At 43.1% G+C, this 21,734-nt stretch overlaps 1 protein-coding gene across 1 annotated transcript in view; it reads left to right on the plus strand.

Annotated features, from left to right (window-relative positions):
• Positions 1–21,734, plus strand: part of bcr (BCR activator of RhoGEF and GTPase) — an 88,044-nt gene that overhangs the window by 41,720 nt on the left and 24,590 nt on the right. The window contains exons 2-4 of the mRNA XM_086186631.1: positions 8,564–8,748; positions 16,253–16,357; positions 17,052–17,237. Of these exons, the coding sequence (XP_086042757.1) occupies positions 8,564–8,748; positions 16,253–16,357; positions 17,052–17,237 (476 nt within the window). The remainder of the gene's footprint in view (positions 1–8,563; positions 8,749–16,252; positions 16,358–17,051; positions 17,238–21,734) is intronic.

Below are 21,734 nucleotides of genomic sequence, written 5' to 3' on the forward strand. Positions count from 1 at the left end.
AAAATGGAGATGGGGAGGCTGTAGTCTTTACAAAGGGTGTGTGTGTGTGTGTGTGGGGGGGGGGGGGGGTCCTCAATGGCACTCATGTCCCTCTCTAAGGACTCGTTGAAATAAATTCATAACATTAAAAGATGTTTCCAGGGACGTATTGCTTCTGCATACAGGGTGTTTTATGTAGTATTCTTTGCTTGTTACTTAGAATTCGTAGCCTTCATGATTGGTACCGGTACATGATTGGATCAGTGTTGAAGTACCAATAAGCTCCCTGACAAACACTATCAGTATTCATGACATGTAACGTTAATTCAATCTGAGGAAGCCAGATTCTGATGACGTTGAAGCGTCACAGACGCGAGGAGCTCTTCAGGAAGATCCTGCGTAGCTCTGAGAGACCATCTGACTCTTGAATGCAGCTGAAATCACAGGCCAGTCGTGCATGTGGTGGATTTGCAAGGAGCCGTTGTAGCTGCTAAATTGAGAGCTTCAGCAGTTACAGGTGCAAGTGTAAGCTAATGAGTTAACATGCAGCGCTAATAAACTGAACCATGTTCATGTTTCATCATGTTACTCCTTCTGATGTCCTACTACAGAAACTGACAAATATGTGTCTTAGAATGTCTTTATTGTGATTTTGGCTGAAAAAGCTGCAGTGACATCACAAGTGTAGGTGGGGGAGAGGACATTTATAGCCTTTGTTTTCCAGCTCATATCAACCTGTGTCTTGTGCTGGTTTAGTTTTTTTTATCCTCATTTCCTTCCCTTGTTACCGTTCAGTTTAGCACAGTAACTTTCTAGCAGTGTCTGAGGACAGCCATCTTGCCCCCCCCCCCCCCCCCAGCCAAAAACGCCTGCTATCCCTTCAGCAGCTGCTGTCATCGTCTCTGCCACTGTTTCCCCTGCAAATTAGCATCTCTCAGTGCAGATCTGTCTCGCTTTGGAAAAAAGATGTCAAGACAAGTCACGAAAGTCACATCCTTCTTCAAGTTTTCAGAAAATATTTTGATTCATCTTCTAAAATGATCACCCATGATGATTAAATTGTTTGTTAAAGGAAATTTGACATTGCAACTTTATCCCTATTGAGTTGAACATCCCCTCTTTGATCGATACTCTGCGGTATTGGCGGATCACCTTGTAGTATCTCAGGTTGATTGAAACCCCAACGCAGGTGATCTGAAACTATTTTGTACTAGGTTGTATGGAAAACCAAAAGAGAGGATCCAGCACCCTGCAATGGAAACAGGGCTTTTGTCTAGAGCAGGCCCTCTGAGATTTTCCTCCCCAGGATGCAGATACTCAGGAGTTTAAGAATAGAGCCACCCATGCAATTTATGCCACTACGTCTGCCCTTAATGACAAGATACCGACATTTATCAAATTAACTGCTGCCAAGTGCCTGTGCAGTTGTGTGGGGGGATTACCATAGAAACACTGCGTTCGAGTTCATTTGACATCTTGATGTCTGTCCCTCCCAGCGATGCTGTAGCGGAGGCTTCACTTTAATTTCCACAGCTTTCCACTTTCACCCGTCTACCAGCCCCCTCTTTTCTCTGCTAGATTGTCTTTAAATTGGATATTTAGGAGATAGAGGAATACAGAGAGAGGGGTGTCATCTCTCCCACTTATACCCCTCCATACATCCACGCTCGCCTCCGTTCCATCTCCATTAGAGTTTACTGTAGGGTACCGCATATATATATATATATATATATATATATATATATATATATATATATATATATATATATACACACACACACATATATAAATATGACACCATTTTACAGGGGCAGGAGTGAGAATTGCAGCAGTATTGTAGCTGGTAAATTCCAGACATCTTTTTTATCTCCAGAATCCAGACCTGGCCTCTTCAATAAGCTTAGCCCCACTGGCACACTGTACATATCAGCTTTACGGGGGGGAGGATGGAGGAAGCCATTAAAACACCATACAATCTCTGATTACATTCTTGTCTATCACCAAATAGCATGAAGAAAGAGCTTTAATGTTGTCGTGTAACATTAGGATCCTATGAGGCCAGGTGGGGCATTAAGGTAAGCGTGTGAATGCATTTCCCCATGTTAAAGAGAGAGGTGGGGCTGGATTGGCTGTGATGGCAGGACAGGTTTCCTCCCAGGGTCCAATAAAGGCTTCAGCAGCCGGTGCAGATTTATGGCAGCCATGCTGAGTGTAGAGCTTGATTGGGGGATGGAGAGGCAGCGCTCACTATTGAGAGCTTACGCCCCCTTTGAGAGTCACTCCCTCTCTCCAATTTCATGGCTCTCAGGCTGTCGCTCTTGTTTCTTTCCTCATTATTATTTATCATTTCCTTTCTTATTAGTCTTCACCATCATTTCTGTCTTAACATTGATTTGTGTCTTCTTCTGTTTACCTTCACCCCTTTTTTTCCTCCAACACAACACCGAGGCTTGAGACCTTTGGTCAACAATTGGGTTTCCACTGTCTGGAGGTGGCAGCTCTCTTTAGCTCAGTTTAATTCATAATATAAAGGGAAACTTCACCCCAAAAAATGTGGGGTTTTTTTGTCCTTGAAGTACTCAGAAATGCGTAACGTGCTCCTTAAGACATGCTTTCCATCCTACCCCAGTTCTGTCTGACTCCAAAAGGCCAAAGAGCTAGCAACATATATTTAGCTTGAAGCTAATGAGCACCAATGGCTAACAACAGGCTGCAGCAAATTATAACAGCAAAACTGCCCAAACTGCATTCTGGAGTCACAGAGATGTAATAAAAGAGGGAAAAAAACATCTTCTTGAGCTCAAGAAACATTTTGAGTATATGCAAAAAATCCACTTTATGATGAAAACATTACTTCAATGCCTTATATGCGTGAGAATGAGTGATGCTAATAGATATTTAGCACAGTCCTTTTTAGCTGTGTTACACATTTGTCGTTTTAATTATGGCTGAAAAGAGAGGGGAAAATGTATCTTAATAAAGAGTTATGATATAAAGAAATGAGGGCTTGGATAATTCCTGTGAGAGCCAAATGTCAGGTTTATTCCAACCAGAACCAGGGTAGCTGCTCACCTCCTCCCCCAGTCCATATGCTAAGCTAAGCTCACCGTCCCCAGGGTAACGCTTCATACTATGAGAGTGGTATTGATCGTCACACAGCAAGAAAGTAAATGGGTGTATTTCTGAAAACATTAATCATTTAATGAATGAATGATATGGCAACACAGGAAGCAATGAAATAAAAAAGGTTACAGGTTACAGGTTAGGCACAGCTCAAAATTAAGGTTCCTAACAAAACAAAGACGATTATGAATCTAACTAGATGTTCAGTGCTAGCCAAATTTATTAAATGTATTCAGATGCTCAAATCTTCTTAGGATTAGGAAAGAGCTGCACATACACACACACACACACACACACACACACACACACACACACACACACAATAACACGCTCTTTAGTCAACATGTGTCAGTTATAATGTTTTAACAGTAGCATTTAAAGTATTTGAAGTGCGAGTCTTCTATTGTACAGGACATCCCATCAGCAGATGAGTATCACACGATACCCTGATACCCTGATACCCTGATACCCTGGTCCTACTTGGGATATTGTTTTGGAAAGACCTATATGTTGCCATGGCAGCAGAGCACCAGCTATTCCCTAGTGGGATTTTTCCACCTGCAGCAGGAAAAAGACCTGTTCCCCTCCCAAACACCGTTTCCATGTAAACATTTTTACAAGAAGAATGTGGGTGTGCATGTACATTTTTCTGTTTCGTTTCTGTGGTTTGTTGGTTTATTTTGCCAATAGCTCCAGGAAGAAATCAATGTGTGGATGGATTTTTGTTTTTTGGGGGTGGGTGTTTCAAAAAAACAAAGCGTGCGCGTGTGTGTGTGTGTGTGTGTGTGTGTGTGTGTTTTCTTTGCTTGGGTCTTTTCAATCATATTCCCAGTTTATTCTCTTTCCTGAGGGGTTGTGTGTGGCTTTGGAAGCGAGAGGAGGGGGGATATGAGGTTGTGCCGAGCAGGAAGATGAAGATCTGTGAGCCGCATGAGGATGAAGAGGCCAGCTGTTGAGAGGAAACACAAGCGATTTGTTCACAAGAAGGAGAAAAAGAAGAGCCAGAGAAAAATAAATAAAGAGGTGGTTTGATGAGTGTAGAGAGGCAGGGGCGTCCAGATAAAAGAGCATGAGAGACAGTCAACTGACTGGAGGCGACTGTAGAGGCAGCATCTGGGCCAAGATGAGCTCAGACATGGACATGCTAGTGTTTGACCACCACAGGCTACAGTGACCCAGTAACAGACTTGGTAAGCTTGTTCCATCCTCCATTGGAAAGTACAGGTTGTACACACACAAACATACTCTGCATTACTAAGCTTGTCTGGTACTTTGATTAGCCGAATTATGTCCCTCGTCATCATCTAAACAAATTTGATGTATATCCAGAATGATTGCACTTTATATTTTTCCTGATTTTTTTTTTTTTTTTAAGTTCAATTGTCATTTTTTTATTCGCGGAAGGCAGATTTGTCAAAGGTTTCGCTATTAGAGATATTTTTCTTTCTGGAGACACTTCAGTTTATTTAAATATGATTATTCATGTTTGCGGTTTTAGATTTGTGACTGCGCCTCTCTGAAACCAGCAGTTGTTGTTGTTGTCGTTGCTGTTTTTTTTACTGCATAAAAATGTTGTCTTGATGCTTAATTCTCAGGTTTTGAGCCGGCACTGAAGGGATTCCTCACCCAAACACACAAACCCTCAGTAGTGTGATTTTAGTCACAGCATTTTTCCAAAGCTTGGTGATGGGAATATTAAAATATGTTCCGGAGAAACAGCTAAAAAAAAAAAATATGGTGCTCACTCATTTTGTTTTTACCATCCACAGCCTGTATTTTTAAAGAAGTGGTGAATCAGTCCTGAAAGTAGGCATGTTCTCCTCTGAGGTATACAGGGAAGGTTTAGTTGTTGCAAAACTGTGAAAGGATAAAATCAGGTAATGAGTCATTATAACAGACATAGTTAGCCGCTCCCTGCCATAAGGCGAATAAATGTATTTGTAATTTAATCTGAATTATACAGCAGCAGATTTTAACCATTGCATTGCCCGTTGTAAGAAGATCTAACCAAGAAAAGAGGGAAGAAGACTGTAACTAGAAGTTATGAGCACCAGAGTGTAAATGCAGGATTTGCAGCAGCGGCAGTGCATGACACAAAAAAACTGAATGAAGAATGAGCAGTTCACCACTCCGTTTGGTTTGCGGCAAGGTTTGGCATTGTGGGAAGAGGCTGTTTGCACACAGACACACACAGTTTCTCTGTTGCTTGTGCCTGGCAGGATGCCGTTGGTTGAAGCAGGCGCAGTGGGCAGCAGCCACCCACAGGCTGCAGAGAGTTCTCAGAGCAAGCTGTGGGTGGGCTGAAGGTCAGATGGACCCTGGACACACTGGCATTGTTCTTGCTATCTCTTTTGGGCGGCTGTTGTAGCTCAGGAGGTTGAGAGGGTCATCCACTGCTCTCTGGGTAGTTTGATCCTCGACTCCTCCTTTCTGCGGGTCAAAGCGTCCTTAAGCAAGACCCTGAACCTTGAATTGATCCCAGTGGGCAGGCACCTTGCATGACATCACTGTGTAAATGAGTGTGAATGAGAAGCAGCGTCGTAAAGTACTCTAAGTACCATTGTGATAGATAAGTAAATCAGAATAATCTCTTCTACATTTCGTTATATTTTACCTCTACACCATATGAAGGTTGTTGCAAGAGCTGATATTCCCTTATCAAGTTGATGTCAAAATTCTGAAAATGTGATGTTTTTTTATGGTATGGAATGGAATGAAGGTTAGCGGGAATGATAGCCAAAAACAAAATATGGAATGGTCAACAATTCTGTAGGATAATTTATGGAAACACATTGAGACTACGGAGACTACAGGCTTTATTTTGGAGCGAGTGTTTCTGATACTCGGGTATAGCCGTTTTCTGCTGCAAATAAAACTACTAAGAATCAGTAAGTGACACAGCCGTTATTGCAGTAAATTGAATCTGGAGATATGGTTTTGTTCTGAGATCTTGCTGCCCTTCCAAGAGTACACATGCAAAGCCAAAGGCAGGGTGACCAGCAACAATGACAACAGAGGGGATGTTATCAGTTCAGATAATCCATGTAAGGGAGGATTTAGGAGAGGTGGGTTGCGAGACAGCATTCAAGAAGCAGGAGTAGACAGACTGAAGCAGCTTAAATGAGGCTCCTTGACTGATGTTGATGTTGTGGAAGGAGATAACCGGGCCAGCAGCTAAAACGAGCTGGCTTGGAACCACTTATCGTTGGCTGATATCGCAGGATTGTGATCTAAACTTGGCTTCATGGTAAATGGACTGTATTTATATAGTGTTTTGTTTTGTTTTTTTTACTTTCCCGCTTCTCAAAGCGCTTTACAATGTCATCTCACTCACTGTTCACACACTCACATACTCAACAGGTTCAGTATCTTGCTCAAGGACACTTTGACAGGGTCACTAGGGAAAGCGAGGCTCAAACCAGCGACCCTTCGCTTACTAGACTACCACTCTACCTCTGAGCCACCCCAATGTTCATGGTGAATAAGTGCCTGATTTCATCAAGAACCAAGCTACGTTCCTGTGATTGTCCTGCCAACCGCTTCATGTGAATGTATTTAGCCTTGAAACATGGCCTGCGCTCACGTGAGCTGGTGCTACATTTATGGTACTGATGCCGACCACCAAATACCTGGTCATGTGACATCATGAGAGAATGTATGTGTACGTGCTAGAGCAAGCAGGGAAACATAGCTTTTATTGTGATCTTCTATGCATGAATTATACCTCACTTGTACATCACTTTTGGATAAAAAGCGACTCTCAAATTTTTAAATGAAATGGAACGCAAGAGAGGCAAAGGAAATTGCCTCAAGATGTCACATAAATGTGTTTTGAGAGCAGCTTTCGTGTTATTGGTCTGAGTCAGTACGGCAGAGGCCTGGCCAGCTGTTTGAGAAGTGGGTCTTTGTTGGATGTAGAGGAGTGGGAGGAGATGAGCAGAATGTCTTCTGTAACAGTCAGATGCATGACGTCTCCCCTTTCAGCTGTTACACACCAGATTCCCTGAAAAGATGAGTCTTTTAACCCTGAGTGTTTTAGTAGGACCATACAAAGCGGCAACTGGAGCTACAGTGAAACCTCACTGAGCTTTTAAACAAGACATTCAGATTGTGTCTTGTTTTGCATCCAGCTCACTGACCTTTTTTTTTTTGCTTGTTCTTTGTGTTTCTCCTCTCCCACCTCTTTTTGTAAAGGGCAGCACGCATAATCTCAGACACTTAGTGGTGGTTTCTTTTCCCACAAAGAAAGTGATGCTGCCCTCCATTGAGGCAATTGAGAGGCAGGTTGATGAAAATGTCCCTTGAGATGCTGCACTTGGTGTTTAAGTTATCTGAACCTTGACCCAGTTCGGGCTTTTCAAGTGTCTCCTACAAGAGTTTGAGGTTTTCTATGTGTATGCGAACAAAGATGCAGGGGAAACTCATTTTGTTTGTCCCAGTTTCTGGAGCTTCCCTAATTAGTGTTGGAAATTAACTCTGCAAAACATGACCTACTAGTCCAGTCAGCAGATGTAGTGTTGGGAGACTGTTTGGCAGGATCAAATTGCTCTACCCCTCCCAACAAGCTTCATAGTAAGCATTATGTTGAGTTTTGGAACACAAAAGAAATAGAGATCTTAAAATTCAGAGGTTATGTCCTTCAGTTGTTGATGGGCCTCATGGATAGACCCATGGGGGGTCGCTCCAGCGCTGCCTCCTCATCATAGGTAAGATTGGGCACATTTTTGCATTGTTCTAGGCTCTTCGACTGCGGATGATCCATTGCAATTGGGTCCAATAACTCAGGCAACGATCCAGCTGGATGTGATTCCCGTTAGGGTGGGAATTGAAAGGTCTGTTTCTTCAAAGGAGTGGTGGGGCCAAAGCAAACCCCTAACTTGAATCCTCTGTGGTAATCAGTATGACACACTTCTCCTCATAGGCACCAACAACAGTCTCTGTCAAAGCGGGCAAAGTTGAGTGAAGGATAACGTGAAAAAGCTTGACGAATTATTAGCTTCTGCTGTCCTTGCCAGATACGTTTCAGTAGGTTTGCTGGATGCTGTCACAATGGGCGGCGTGGCTCAGAGTTAGAGTGGCCATCGCTGATTCGATCCTCACCGCTGGTGACCTTATCGAAGTGTCCTTGAGCAAGATAGTGAAGCCCTAATTGCTCCTGATGAGTAGGTTGGCGCCTTGCATGGCAGCCTTCACTATCAGTGTGTGTGTGTGTGTGTGTGTGAGAGAATGGGTGAATGAGATGAAACTGTAAAGCGCTTTGAGTGCCGCTAAGGTAGAAAAGCGCTATATAAAACTGAGTCCATTTACCACAATGGGACCTGCCTTCTAACTCTGCGATGCAGCAATCTGTACTTTTAATCAAAATGTTGCAATAGGTTGTCTGACTAGTTGGCTACCGCTTCCAACTCAAAAACGTAGAAGAATATAAACAATATTAACTTGAGGTTCTCTTCTGTCACAGATGGCCATTACACTGGGACTCCTCCTTCGTATGGGTATGACGCAGACCGTGCAGAGGAGCAGCGAAGGCACCATGACATCCTTCCATACATCGATGACTCGCCATCATCTTCACCGCACCTCAGCTCCAAGAGCCGCAGCAGTCGTGACACGCTCTCCTCGGGATCTTTGGAATCCTCCAAGTCGGTCAGTCATCATTCACCGCATCCACCTTTTAGTCATTCTTCCTTCTAATGATGCAACAGCCATTGTGTAGAAAAACTGTCCTGGTGTGAGATAAAGATTAACACCGTATGACTACACACTTCTAGAGACTCGGGACTTCACTTACAATAAAGGCTAATACTTCATTTGACCTCAATACAAAGCAGGAAGTGGGCTAATCTATTCTTACAGCAATCCAGCTTCATCAAAAAGCTTTATATTGAGGAGAAATTAAATCTGCCAATTGAAAGGATTGATAAAGGACGATATCGCCTGACTCAGCCTCGGAGGCAGTCATCCGATGAAGAAAGTCATCCCTCTTAAGAGTCTTTACTCAACCAGGGCAAAAGGCAGAATTACCTATCGCCTCCATCACCCCCATCGCTTCCCTCATCCTCTTACCCTCCCTCTGTCTCGTCTGTTGGGACAAAACTGGTCATCTATGGCGTCTGGTGGTCTTTAGAGGTTAACGTGGAGAGGGTACACACATGCAGGCAGAGTCAGCAAACATGCAAATGGTCACAGATGCTGCAAATGAGTCCTTTTTATGTTTATTTTTATATTAATTTCTTATTCAAAGTAATCTGCCAGGCGACAACACCCGAGGATTTGTAGCCAGTTGACAAACATGCAATAGCCATGGCGTCCATTAGGATAGAGAGGGGCTATCATGGGAGAATGTAATAGGCTACTACTGATGCTCTCCAGTGTGCCCTTGGAGGAAGTAATCGCATCAGTGGTCATGAAGCAATATCAGCGACCCCCCCCCCCCCCCCCCCAGCCTTTCCTGACTGTCTGAGCTGGCCAGCGAGTGCTTGTCAATCTGATTGATGGCTCGGATCTGCCAATAAATGATGAGTCCCCTGACTGCATCCAACCTTTGACCCATGAGTTTGGTACTCTCGTTTTCATTTATACATGTACGTGTGTGTGTGTGTGTGTCTGCAGTTAAGCATACACACTCTCTATTTGGTCTCAGAGCTGACTGAGCAGAAGAAATTTGTGGATGGTTAGGTAAATATATTATGCAGCCATTCAACAATTATACAGCAACAGATTCAAAATAAGCCAGAGGAGCTGTCAGTAAGTGTCATAAAAATGGAGTTACCGTCATCCTTGATTTGCCCTTGGACAGCCCCTTCTCCATCCCCCCAACCTCAAACATCTGATGAGTCAGAGTCCATATCAGCTCTGATTGGCTCTGTGGGTGCTGGGGGGGGGGGGGGGGTTGTGATGTCACTGTGATGAGTCATCAGCATCAGAAATACTGCTGATTTAATTTCAACATGCTTTCTCATAATCTGACTCCTGCCTGCACTTAAGAGGAAAAAGAGAAGGGTCACTGATAGGAAGTCAGCTGATTAAGAAGGGTAGCAACTGGACAGCCAGCAGAGTCCAGTGCCCCACCTACCCCTACCCCTACCCCCCGTGCAGAAAACCATGCTGAATTCAGTTATTACTCCCATCTAAGTTATGTCTTCATCCTGCGTCGTTTGGTAGGTTTTGCAATTACTATCAGCCTTTTTTTCACTGAGCCCTGCAGAGGGGTGTAGCTCGGGGCGAGGAAGAAACCATTAAAAGTCAAGGCTGATCCATTTACCATATGAAACCCCAGCTGACAGTCGAAGGGTGGCATGCAGTAAAGGTCCTTGACAGGATTCAAACCTTGCAGCTCCTGATTTAATTGCGCTGGTCAGTGGAAACCCTGTGAATTTGTCTTAAATCATCAACTCTTTCCTCTGCTCCAACTGTATTCCCACTCCTTACATTCTTGGCCCCCTCGTCTTGTCTAACATCACGCACCCAAGACCATGACTTGAAGCAAAGTTAATTTATTTTTGCTATTTAGCAGTGACGCTTTAATGAGCCAACTTCAGTGGATCTAGATCCTCATTGAAAGGTTTTATATTTTCCATGAGTGCACACAAAGGTGAACATGATATAAATTTTGTCATCGAGGGTGTGTAATTTGTTGAGCAAGGCAAGGGGCAGCAACTGCCCGTACGCTTGAAGATGTATTAATGAGTGAATGAATATATACAGACGCTGTTGAATATGTTTCAAAACCCACAAGCGTGTCAATCATCAGAGAAGCTGTTTAAGGTAGATTTCTGCCTGGGGGCTTCTTTTTAAACTGTTCACATACAATTACCATCACATTGGATCTGTCTTCAGACCTGTGGGGTTTTTTTTATGTCTGATCATTTCTAGACTGTGAATTACACACCGATCCTCTGAACTCGTGGTGAATGTCAACCCTTGAAAGTATAAATGTTGAAGGCGTAATGGACATCATTTACTCCTCCTGGTCAATAGGTGTCACCATCACTTGCTGCACTAATCTCATCTATTGGTTACCAGGTTGACACAGCTAAAACAGATGATTCATGTCTATCTTTTGGATTTTGCAATGCATTTGGTGATGATGTCATACACTGACTATAACAACATGAAGCTGTGAGAGGATAAAGTTGCTAACTTGAGCAACTGCGAATGTTAGTTAGCCAACGTTAGCTTAAGTGTCCAGCAGAACAGTGGTGACCTCAGCTTGGCTTTTCAGCCCCTTTTGGTCTCTCAGCTTAGACCATCGTAGAAATGCTGAACCAGTGTTGACCCTCGTCTCGCTCCTTTGTTGGTCCGACAGTATTTGAGACGGATAATGAATGAACACTAGTGTTTCTCAGCCATTTCTCTGGTTAACCCAACACCTGGCAGCCCCTGAGCTCCTGAGGTTGGTGACGACACAGAGACATGTTTTTCTTCAAATTGTTGCCTATGCAATCTTCGTTCCCATTCACAGGAACTACCATGGAGCCTTAAGGTGTCAAATGAGAGACAATTTTTTTCAGTGGGAAAATAATGAAAATATTCATTTTGATGCTATGTGGAACCTTAAATTAAAAAAAAGTTAATAACTAAATTGAGGAAACAAATTACACTGTATGTCATGGCCTCAAATAAGTAAATTGAAGTAACAAGTTAGTTCCTGTGACTTCAAATAACCCAACTGAGTAAACAAAATGGATTTCATGGCCTTGCAAATTTTAAGTAAAAATTCTCTATGGCCGTGCAGGGACTCCATAGTCTACAGTTGTTTCGCGTCCACATCTGTTTTGGGGTAAAAAAGGAATTAAAGAACATTGTATCTCTGATTACAGGAACATTCACTGCCTGTAGGGCTTGTTTTCCTGCAATAATATTACAGTCATAGTTTGATACAGCGTTGCACTGTTCTTACCCAGAATACACTGGCAAACAGCAACGTTAAATTAACCAGAAGAAATGCTGCATTTCAGCAAGTGCATGATGGTTCTGAGATAGCGCCATTACACAGGCACATGGAGATAGGAAGCAATGTTATTAGGCATCTGGCACGGCGAGGAATGGCAGAGCAGGATCCTAAACAGATTACAAGAAATGAAAATTTAGAGGGGTTAATAAAGTGTGGAACAGGGCGTGTGTTATACTTTTGAGTGTCTTGAGTGTATATATGAGCTGACTGCTCTCCTGTAAGAGGGACAGCGATGGAGAGAAATGTTATTACTCTGTCTATCTGCGTCTCCTGAGCTACACGCTTGTCAAATAAAAACTGTATGTATTGATTGCACTGCATCTCCCATGAACACTATCAGTGCATAAACACATCACAAGCAAATAATAATTCCTAAATCATGTTAGGTAGAGCCAACACTGAGGGGTGTGAGCTGAAAGAAAATGGGTGGTTTAAAGGTAAAATGTTAGCTTAATGGACAAGATAGACATAGATACAAAAAACTAAATATACCCCAATCTGGGTGTGTGTGTGTGTGTGTGTGTGTGTGTGTGTGTGTGTGTGTGTGTGTGTGTGTGTGTGTGTGTGTGTGTGTGTATTCCTTATATTTTATTCTTGAGTTTTTTGATGACCAGAAATGTAGCCAGACACCCCTTTAGTCTGAACCCAGAGATGGGCTCATTAGCTGCTCTGGTCGATGAATAAAAGATGATATGTCTGGAGATGTGGTGTATCCTAGGGGAGGTGTCTGGGGTCTGAAACGATGAATAAACACTTTATGGCTCCCGCCTGTGTTAGTTCAGTAACCCAATGGCTGGAGTTTGCCTCCCTCTGATGTTCCTTGAATGTTCTTGTTGCTTCAAATGGAGCCTCGTGTTCTTTTACCAGTGGGCACACAAGACTGTGAGGGTAATTTCACATAGGTCATGCTGGTAATGTAGTTCAGCAAGGCTTTACCTTCATTTGTCATGAATTCACAAACATTCAGGGGACTTTATTGCCACCTCAGACTTTCCCTTAGTATAGACAAACAGATGTAAAGCCCCTATAAGGCAGTAAACTTTTAGGAGCAAGTTGTTTCCAAGGAAAGGGTTTTAGCTGCTTTGCGCTACTTTAGTTGAGTCTGTACGTAATGGGTGATTAGAGTGAGGGTGTTGTTGTACAGGACCTGTATCTGCACAACTCTGTCTGTGTGATGCATAATACATGTCAATAAGAATCCATCCCTTTACCTTTCATTTAAAGGACCATATGCATAATTGAGATTTAAGGGGACTAAGAAAGGAATGCAATATTCACAAATATGTTTTCATTAGTGGTTAAATCTCTGAATTTGTTAGCTTCGAATGAACCTTTCATATCCACATGGACTCACAGACTGTCCTCTTGGTTATCCTGACATGGATTTTGGGCATTGCTGCACCAAGACACACTCATTTAGAGAAACACACACATTTCATTGTGTCACTGACGTTTGTAAAGACAGGTAACGTTCCCATGATAAGTGTATTTTGTCTTTTCAAGTACTCAAAAGCATTTGTCATGTGTCCTGCATCACTTTTTGTGACTCCAGAATGCAGAAAGAGAAATCTACATCTATTTAGTTTGAAGCTAATGGTGACTGATCGGGGCGGCACGGTGGTGCAGTGGTCAGCACTGTTGCCTCACAGCAAGAAGGTTCCGGGTTTGAGTCCTGGCACGGGGTCTTTCTGTGTGAGTCTCCATGTTCTCCCTGTTCCTGTGTGGGTTCTCTCTGGTACTCCAGCTTCCTCCCACAGTCCAAAGACATCAAGAGAGGACGAGGCTGATTGATACTCTAAATCAGGGGTCCCCAAACTTTTTTCTGTGAGGGACACATGACTTTTCCCTTCTCTAATGGGGGGCCAGGGTCAGTTTGTAACAGAAAAAGTGTGACGATCGCAGGGGCGCCTAAACGTAAAAATGCATTGTTTTCCAGAAAGCCACACAACTAAATAACCCTCTCTGGGTTCGGGTCTAGGATTTTTCTCTGGGGGTTGCATGATAGGGGCACAGCCTGCAGAAGGGTGGAAGAGAATGTCACGTTCTATGCGTGTATGAAATAGTTACTAACTGACTGTGTATTCACACCAAACGGCAATGCGAATTTTCGCGTCGCTTTATTCACGAATGACGTGAATATAAACATGTTGATCCAGCGATCAAATTCGCACGAATAAAGCGACGTGAAAATTCGCGGCGCGTTTGGTGTGAACACACCTTAATAGTTGATCATGAAAATAGTTCATAGCCAGCTATCAATTTTATTATCAAATACAAATACACATACATGGGAAAAACAATCAAAATGCGTCTCTGGTATTGTCTCTGGTATTGTTCCCCAAACCGGGCCGGATACGGACCACTGCTCTAAATTGACCGTAGGTGTGACTGTGAGTGTGAATGGTTGTCTGTCTCTATGTGTTGGCCCTGATGGACTGGTGACCTGTCCAGGGTGAACCCCGCCTCTCACCTGAAGGCTACTGGGATAGGCTCCACCCCCCACCCCCCACCCCCCCGCAACCCTTAACAGGATAAGAGGTAGAAAATGGATGAATGGATAGAGTGATGGATGGATGGGTGACTGATGGCAAACAGCAGCAAAACTACCACAAAAAAAAACCCCTTGCCCATTTACAAACTATCAAGCACATTATCCGGTCTAATGCAGGCCATGTTTACCAAGTCGTGGGCTTAATTATCCATAAACACTTTGATGTGAGCTAAAACCAAACAAACTAAAACACGTTTGTTGGTTCAGCTGAATGCACCAGCTGGTCACACTCTGCGCTACCGTGAATGAGCACCAAACAGGAAGGGTTATAGTTGGTTTTTAACTCAAATCAAAGTGTTTGTGGATTACTGAGCACACAGCTGAATAAATATAATGTGGATCATATCCGATGAAGCTCTTGAGAGTTTGCAAATGAAACATTTTTTCAACAGTTTTGCCGTCACTAGCTGTCAGGTTCCAGTAGCTTCAGGCTAAATATACGTGGTTTAATATTTCTTCATTCTGGAGTCAATAAAAAGTGATGCAGAAGGAGAAAAAAAATGTCTTTCTGAGCTCCAGATACCTTTTTAGGTGAAGTATCGCTTCAGTTCACCCTTATTGTGAAGTGTTACCCAAAAACTTTCTTTAAAGTTTAATTACCTTAAACTAAGAATTTGTTAGTTCAGAATGAGTCTTTCATATAAACAAGACTTTCTGGAATTTATCCTGACAACTAGATGGATTTTCTGCATCTCTGTTTCAACACACACTAGCAATCGCAAGTACACACACACACACACGCACGCACGCACACACACACACACACACACATTTTACTGTTTCCCAGTGGTCCGTGAAGGCAGGTTACTTCAGTATGGCAGGCTGGTTCACCTGAAGTCACGGCAACAAACCCTGGTTTTACATTTCTCCTGATCACTTTACAATCCTCATCCATGGAGTCTTGACCTCCTGTCTCCTTGTTCACACCTGCAGCTCATATGGCTGCTGGGTAAATAAATATTATAACATCAGTGGGTACTGGATGTTCTTGATAAGTGTTTAGAGGATGGACAAATTCTGTCCATCCTCTTTCTCCTCTCTTTGTCATCCGTCTGGTTCTGCTCTCCGTGTCATTGTTTTCATCCTCTCTCACCTTCCCTCTTTCTTTCCCTCTCTCTTTTCACCTCCTCGAAGCCTGAAGGAACAGGATGCATCCACATCCCAAACCAGTGTGTGAACACTCAACACTTTTGCATTCTCTCTCTCTCTCTTTCTCTCTCTCTTTCTCTCTCTCTCTCTCTCTCTCTCTCTCTCTCTCACACACACACACACACACACATATTTTTACACCAACCTTTCTCCCCAGGGATACCCTGCCTGTTTGAGTTATTTCAGAGTTCATGGTTAAACAAGACAGCCCGGGGATTCTCTCTGTTTTCTTTCACGCTCGCACTCCTCAGTGAGCTTAAACTGGACTGGGGGGGCTTAGTGGGTTGCGGGGGATACAACCAGGGAGGATTTCTCAAAGATGTGTTGATGTTTGACTTTCTAAACCTCCTCGCAGATCCTTTAACCAGCTGACACTGAACGTTCAATACTTCAGATAGACAAAAAAAGGAAAGACAGGCATTCGTGGATTTATCTTTGAGCATTATTTTTATGTTATTGCTCTTGATTTATAAAAATGTCATGATTGTTTACAGACGGAATGTGACTTGGAAAAAGGTCTGGAGATGAGGAAGTGGGTCCTGTCTGGGATTTTGGCCAGCGAGGAAACATATCTAAGTCACCTGGAGGCACTGCTTCTGGTGAGAGCACACACACACACACACACACACACACACACACACACACACACACACACACACACACACACACACACACATACAAACACCTACCTTTCATAACCCCTTTTGAAGAACCACCTGTCTAACATGGCGATACAAAACTCGAACCAAGATTGATGCAGTGTCTCTATTGACGCTATGGTATTTTCCCATGATATTGAGTCAGGTATACAAGAGATGCACAATTTCAAACGGCTCCTGTACAACAGGATGCAATTACATTAAATATACTTAAGCTATCAGGCCAGAAAGAAAAATAAATCCTCTGATTCTGGTGGATCAGGTTGGTGGTGCTCATTGAGTTTTGATGGAATCACCCAGCTTCACCATGCTGGAGGAAACCTGAGACCAGACGTCTCTGAACACTGCAGACTTTAGCAGTCAGATTTCTCACACAATCACATTTTCTGCATTTTAATAAGCAGTTGTGGAGCTAATGTTTTATTCTTAGTGATCTTACAGTCCAGCCAGCACCAGAACTCACTTCAATACTAGGAAGATGCTCCACTCGGTGCTGGATAAAAGTTCAGTTTCAATTGGAAATGAAAACTCGGGTCACAAGATGTCTCAGCCTGCATGTGCTTTACAGGTAGAAATCGCTATTTTTGTGTCAGTAAATCAAACTTTTTTCTGCCTTCTTTTCCATCCATCGCAGCCCATGAAGCCCTTGAAGGCTGCAGCTACGACATCCCAGCCTGTCCTCACTGTGGCCCAGATTGAAACCATCTTCTTCAAAGTGCCTGAGCTCTATGAGATCCACAAGGAGTTCTATGATGGACTTTTGCCCCGAGTCCAACAGTGGAGCCACCACCAGAGAGTTGGAGATCTTTTCCAGAAACTGGTGAGCAAAAAGAAAAAAAAAAGTACAGGAGTTTGGGCTGGTTTTTACTGCCTGGTCTGCACTTTTTCACTGTTCAAACATTATTTATTCTTTTAACATAAGAAAAGGTTTTTTAATTTAAATTTGTTTCTGTTTTTAAGAGGGGGGGGGGGGGTTCTTAGTCCTGTCCTGCGTGTAAGCAGAACCACTGTAGCCAACTGTAAGCTGTTACTCGCTGTAATATTGTATTTTGGATTTTGATGCTTTCAAAAGCAGAATCCCTCTGAACTCCATAATATAGATTTGTTGTCATCATTCTCTTCATCATTTTGAATTTGTTTTCATAGATTTTTCCCTTAACAACTGCAACTGCTCACCCCCCCCACACACACACACACTCACACACACCCCCGCAGCAGTTCCCGCCAAGGATGTCGGGGCCAAATGTACACGGTCTCCTTAATTATTTTCACAATGGGTCAATTAACCCACAATGAATCAGTTGTTAATTCTCTCCAAAAATGCTGCTCTTCACTCAATGCCCCCCCTCCCTCTCCCTCCCCCTCTCTCTGTCTCTCACCCTCAGACTCTCATGCTCGAGCACACATACGTGTTTACAGATGCACGCACACACACAGGGAGGTGCAGCCGTGTTTCACAATGCCGCCTTTCTGCCTCAGGCAGCTGAGGCCATCACTGCTCTGTGGGCTTTGTGTCTCGAAGAAGCTGCTATAAATAGGAGCCTCTCTCTCTCTTTCTCTCTCTCTCTCTTTCTCTCTCTCTCTCTCTCTCACACACACACACACACACACACACACACACACACACACACACACACACACACACACACACTTATATTTTAGAGAATTCCTCAAGTAATTGTAATATAAGCTTCCAGTTCAATGATAGTGCCCTGCACGTACGTAGACAGTAGCTGCTAACCGTGTGTGAGCGCTGTTGTTACAGTAGTTCAGTCAAATATCATTGTACCAAACAAAGCAATGACACACCGCTAAAGCAATTATTTCTGCAGGAGAACTCTCAGATGCAAATATGCCGGCACACTAGCATCTGCTCAGGTGTAATTTTGTCACAGTTTGTGCCTGAAGACACGTCATGGTAGATTGAAGCCGACCGCACAAGGCTGCTGCATTCAACCCACAACAGGAGCCACAGAACGGCAAGTTTGATTAGATGTGTGAGTTTGAGTGGAAGCAGTAATTGTAGGTGGGGTTTTTCGTGTTTCCAAACACGTCTTGTTCACTTGTACTGTTAAACTTGACATCGATGCCTTCCTGTCTTTTTCCACCTCATTCACTCGTTTCTTTTACTCCTCACTGACTCGACCATTCTGCTACTTCTTCACACATGAAATATAAACAAAAGTCAGTTTTAAAATGTACCAGCATAAAATTTATGATCCGTCATGTGGTTTGGTGTAATATTAAGATGTTTTAAGGTATCAATATTAACCAAAAGAGATTTTTACCCAGTCGATTGTAACTGAACCATATTATTATATGTGAAGCAAGTTTGCGGGACTTGTCTTGACATCTGTGGATGTATTAAATGTTTAAAAAGGTTTCCTGGCTTGGAAATTGCTATTTTCAAATTGCGTGACTTTCCCACATTTTCATGGCCTTATGAACCCCGAGCCCTCATACATTTCCTCTGCTGAAATGCCAATGTGACCTTTATGTGGGAAAAAAAGACAGACAGATATACTTGCCGCTGAATCTGAGTGGGTACGATGACATCAAGGGGTGACCTTGATTGGGAAAAAGTCGGTAACCGCTTGAAGTGCTTGCTGTGTATTTTTGTACTAGTGTATAATTACTGTTTTTTTGGCATCTAATTGGCATATATACTATATATGTATAAATCTTTTTTCCCGATGGCAATACTTTTGAATTCTTCTACTGTCAATCAGCATTTCCATGATTCCGTTCATCTGCGCTCTGATTGAATGATTTTGTGGGCGCAGCAAATTATGGTTAGAGGGTAGTGACGTGCGCTGATTATGCAACCAGCTACAGATTTAGTACGTTCCATGTAAAGTGAAAAGGCAAAGGCACAGCATGCCCTTCCTGCAGAACGGCCAAGTGGCTGTTTACAACGTGCTCTGCAACCTATGCACATCTGGAGGCAAGTCAACCAAAGGCACATTCTTGAAGTTCTCAGTGTTGCAGGCTCCAGCCGGGTGATGCAGTACATATTTACAAAGATTGGTGTAAGTGTGACTGCACCTTTATCTGTTTTCTTTGTCTGATCTCAACCATGACATCAGCCTGACAGTGCTTTTCTATCATCCTGCACAATCGTCCTCCACTCTGAGATGTACACGTACACACGCTTGTTTATACTGTACACAGTCTTGTACATGGTGTTTCTGTGACAGGTTAGAGGCACATTCTGCTCCCTTAAGACTGTAAGTGAAGAGAAGGGGCTCAGCTTACATACAACCCATTAGATGGGTGGAGGGAGATGAGAGTATGGGGGGGGGGGGGATGGTAAAGACCAGGGATGGATTGAGGGGATGGAAGATGAGTTAGGGTGGAGAGTAGATTTAGGCTGCTGTGACTCTGATAGAGCTGTCTCACAGTTGCTCTCAAATCTGTGTGGGGAGCAGACAGGCTCGGGAATCATGAAACCTCGGAACAAGGCGAGAGATGGAGAGAAAAGAGGAAGAGGCAAAGCATCAGTGACAGGTTATGAGCACGAGTGTCAGAAAGAGGTGTTTGAAGGTTGAAAATGGGGCTAAATCACTCCGTCACCTCTGCTCCTCTGTAATACACTCTTCACACTCTGCAGCAAAGTGGAGGTTTTACCCTGTGAAGACAGACAAGTTCTTTGACGATTAAACTGATAAACTGGCTTTGAATGTTTCCCTGCAGAAACGGAGGATCAATCCAAGCAAGACTCTTCGTCTTACACCCGGTATAAGGGTTTGTTTCCTGACTGCAGTGAATGAATATCAGACGATAGGAAGATGAATTACCCCTCTACTGCAAAGATTTGTGTTTTATCTCTGACTGAAGTTCTTGTCACTGCTGAGACAGAAACCTCATGAAGACAGACAAGACGAACGTTCTCCTTCGAACAGTCAAATTCCACTACAACAGAATCTAACAAGTTCCTTTTGACTTGGTCAGGGATGACAGGCACCTAATTAGAGATGTTCAGATACCGATTGTGAGATGAATAAACAGCTATGTATACCTGCTGACACTTTACAATAAGGCCTCAGTAATACAGTTAGTTAATGCTTGGTTAACTCTTGGCAATGCTCACTTAACTGGACTTAATGATGAATTAACTGTTAGTAATGATCAGTTAGCTGCTACTTAATGCTTAGTTAATTGTTAGTATTGCATAGTTAGCTTGTAGTTAATGGATAGTTAACAGAACGTAAACACTTACCTAAAATATCCAGTAATCATTAACTGATGACATTCAGGCTAACACAAAAGTGCTGCGAATCATTTCTTCTTTTTGCCCTTTTGAAGGTATTTTATCAGTTCTTTAACTATGAACGAGTTTTGTTGAAGGAAGTACTGCAGATTTTCCTGTGTGAGCTGCTTTTTTAGAGAGGTGAAGAAGAATTGATGACCCGTTGAGGGCTTGTTGTCCAAATTTTGTGGTATCCTATTAGTGCACGGACTTCTAGATATGTTCCCACATTTCCAGCCAACATAAAATTTCTTTCCAAAATCAGTATTGAAATTGGAGCTCCAGCTGACATTGGGTGAGAGGCAGGGTTCACCAGTCCATCGCAGGGCCATCAAGAGCAATCAGGGGTTCAGTATCTTGCTTCAGGGTACTTGGACATGGTCACCGGGGGACGTGAGGATCGAACCAGCGACCTTTCAGTTGCTAGACGGCCACTCTACCGCTGAGTCATGCTCCCCCCATTTGATCAAATCCCAATCTGAAAATTAATCTGCTAATGTTTTGATAGTTGAGAGACCATATTTTATTTTTCATCGTTGCAACCTTCAGTCAATGTTTTCAGACCACGTGGGGGTTAATAAGATTTTAAGATTTTTGTTATTTCACCCACACATGAAGTAAGTTCATATTACTATGTCATCAATGACTCAGTGTGTTGAAATTACTGCACAAAGCAACCGGATCAATCCAGCTTTCTTCCATAATGGCCGTAGTCTGTCATGAGGTTGCTTTCTTAATGTTGTTTTCTGCTGTGGATTTTACACACACACACACGCGCACGCGGGACAAATCCCAAACTGAGAAATCCAAACTCCCAAGCAGATTCTTTCATAACCCAAAGCCATTTTTCTGCCATGATACCGTAGCTGCAGCCGTACACTCAGTAAGCCTCCTCCTCATTGTGGATGTGGCTGGCAGACTCTCAGCCTCTCTTTTCTCTCCGCAGTGAAACTGTCACGCTCTGAATGGCCTCTGCCGTGGTGCAGATTGTGTGGCCCAGGGCAGGACACGGGATTGCAGGATTGTGTAAATTGCTTTACTCCTCGCCTTCTTTTACGTTTCTTCCTC

This window comes from Aulostomus chinensis, chromosome 19, assembly GCF_037954235.1.
Source record: "Aulostomus chinensis isolate RoL2024-O1b breed Wild chromosome 19, RoL_Achi_v1.0, whole genome shotgun sequence".
Classification (NCBI taxonomy): Eukaryota; Metazoa; Chordata; class Actinopteri; order Syngnathiformes; family Aulostomidae; genus Aulostomus; species Aulostomus chinensis.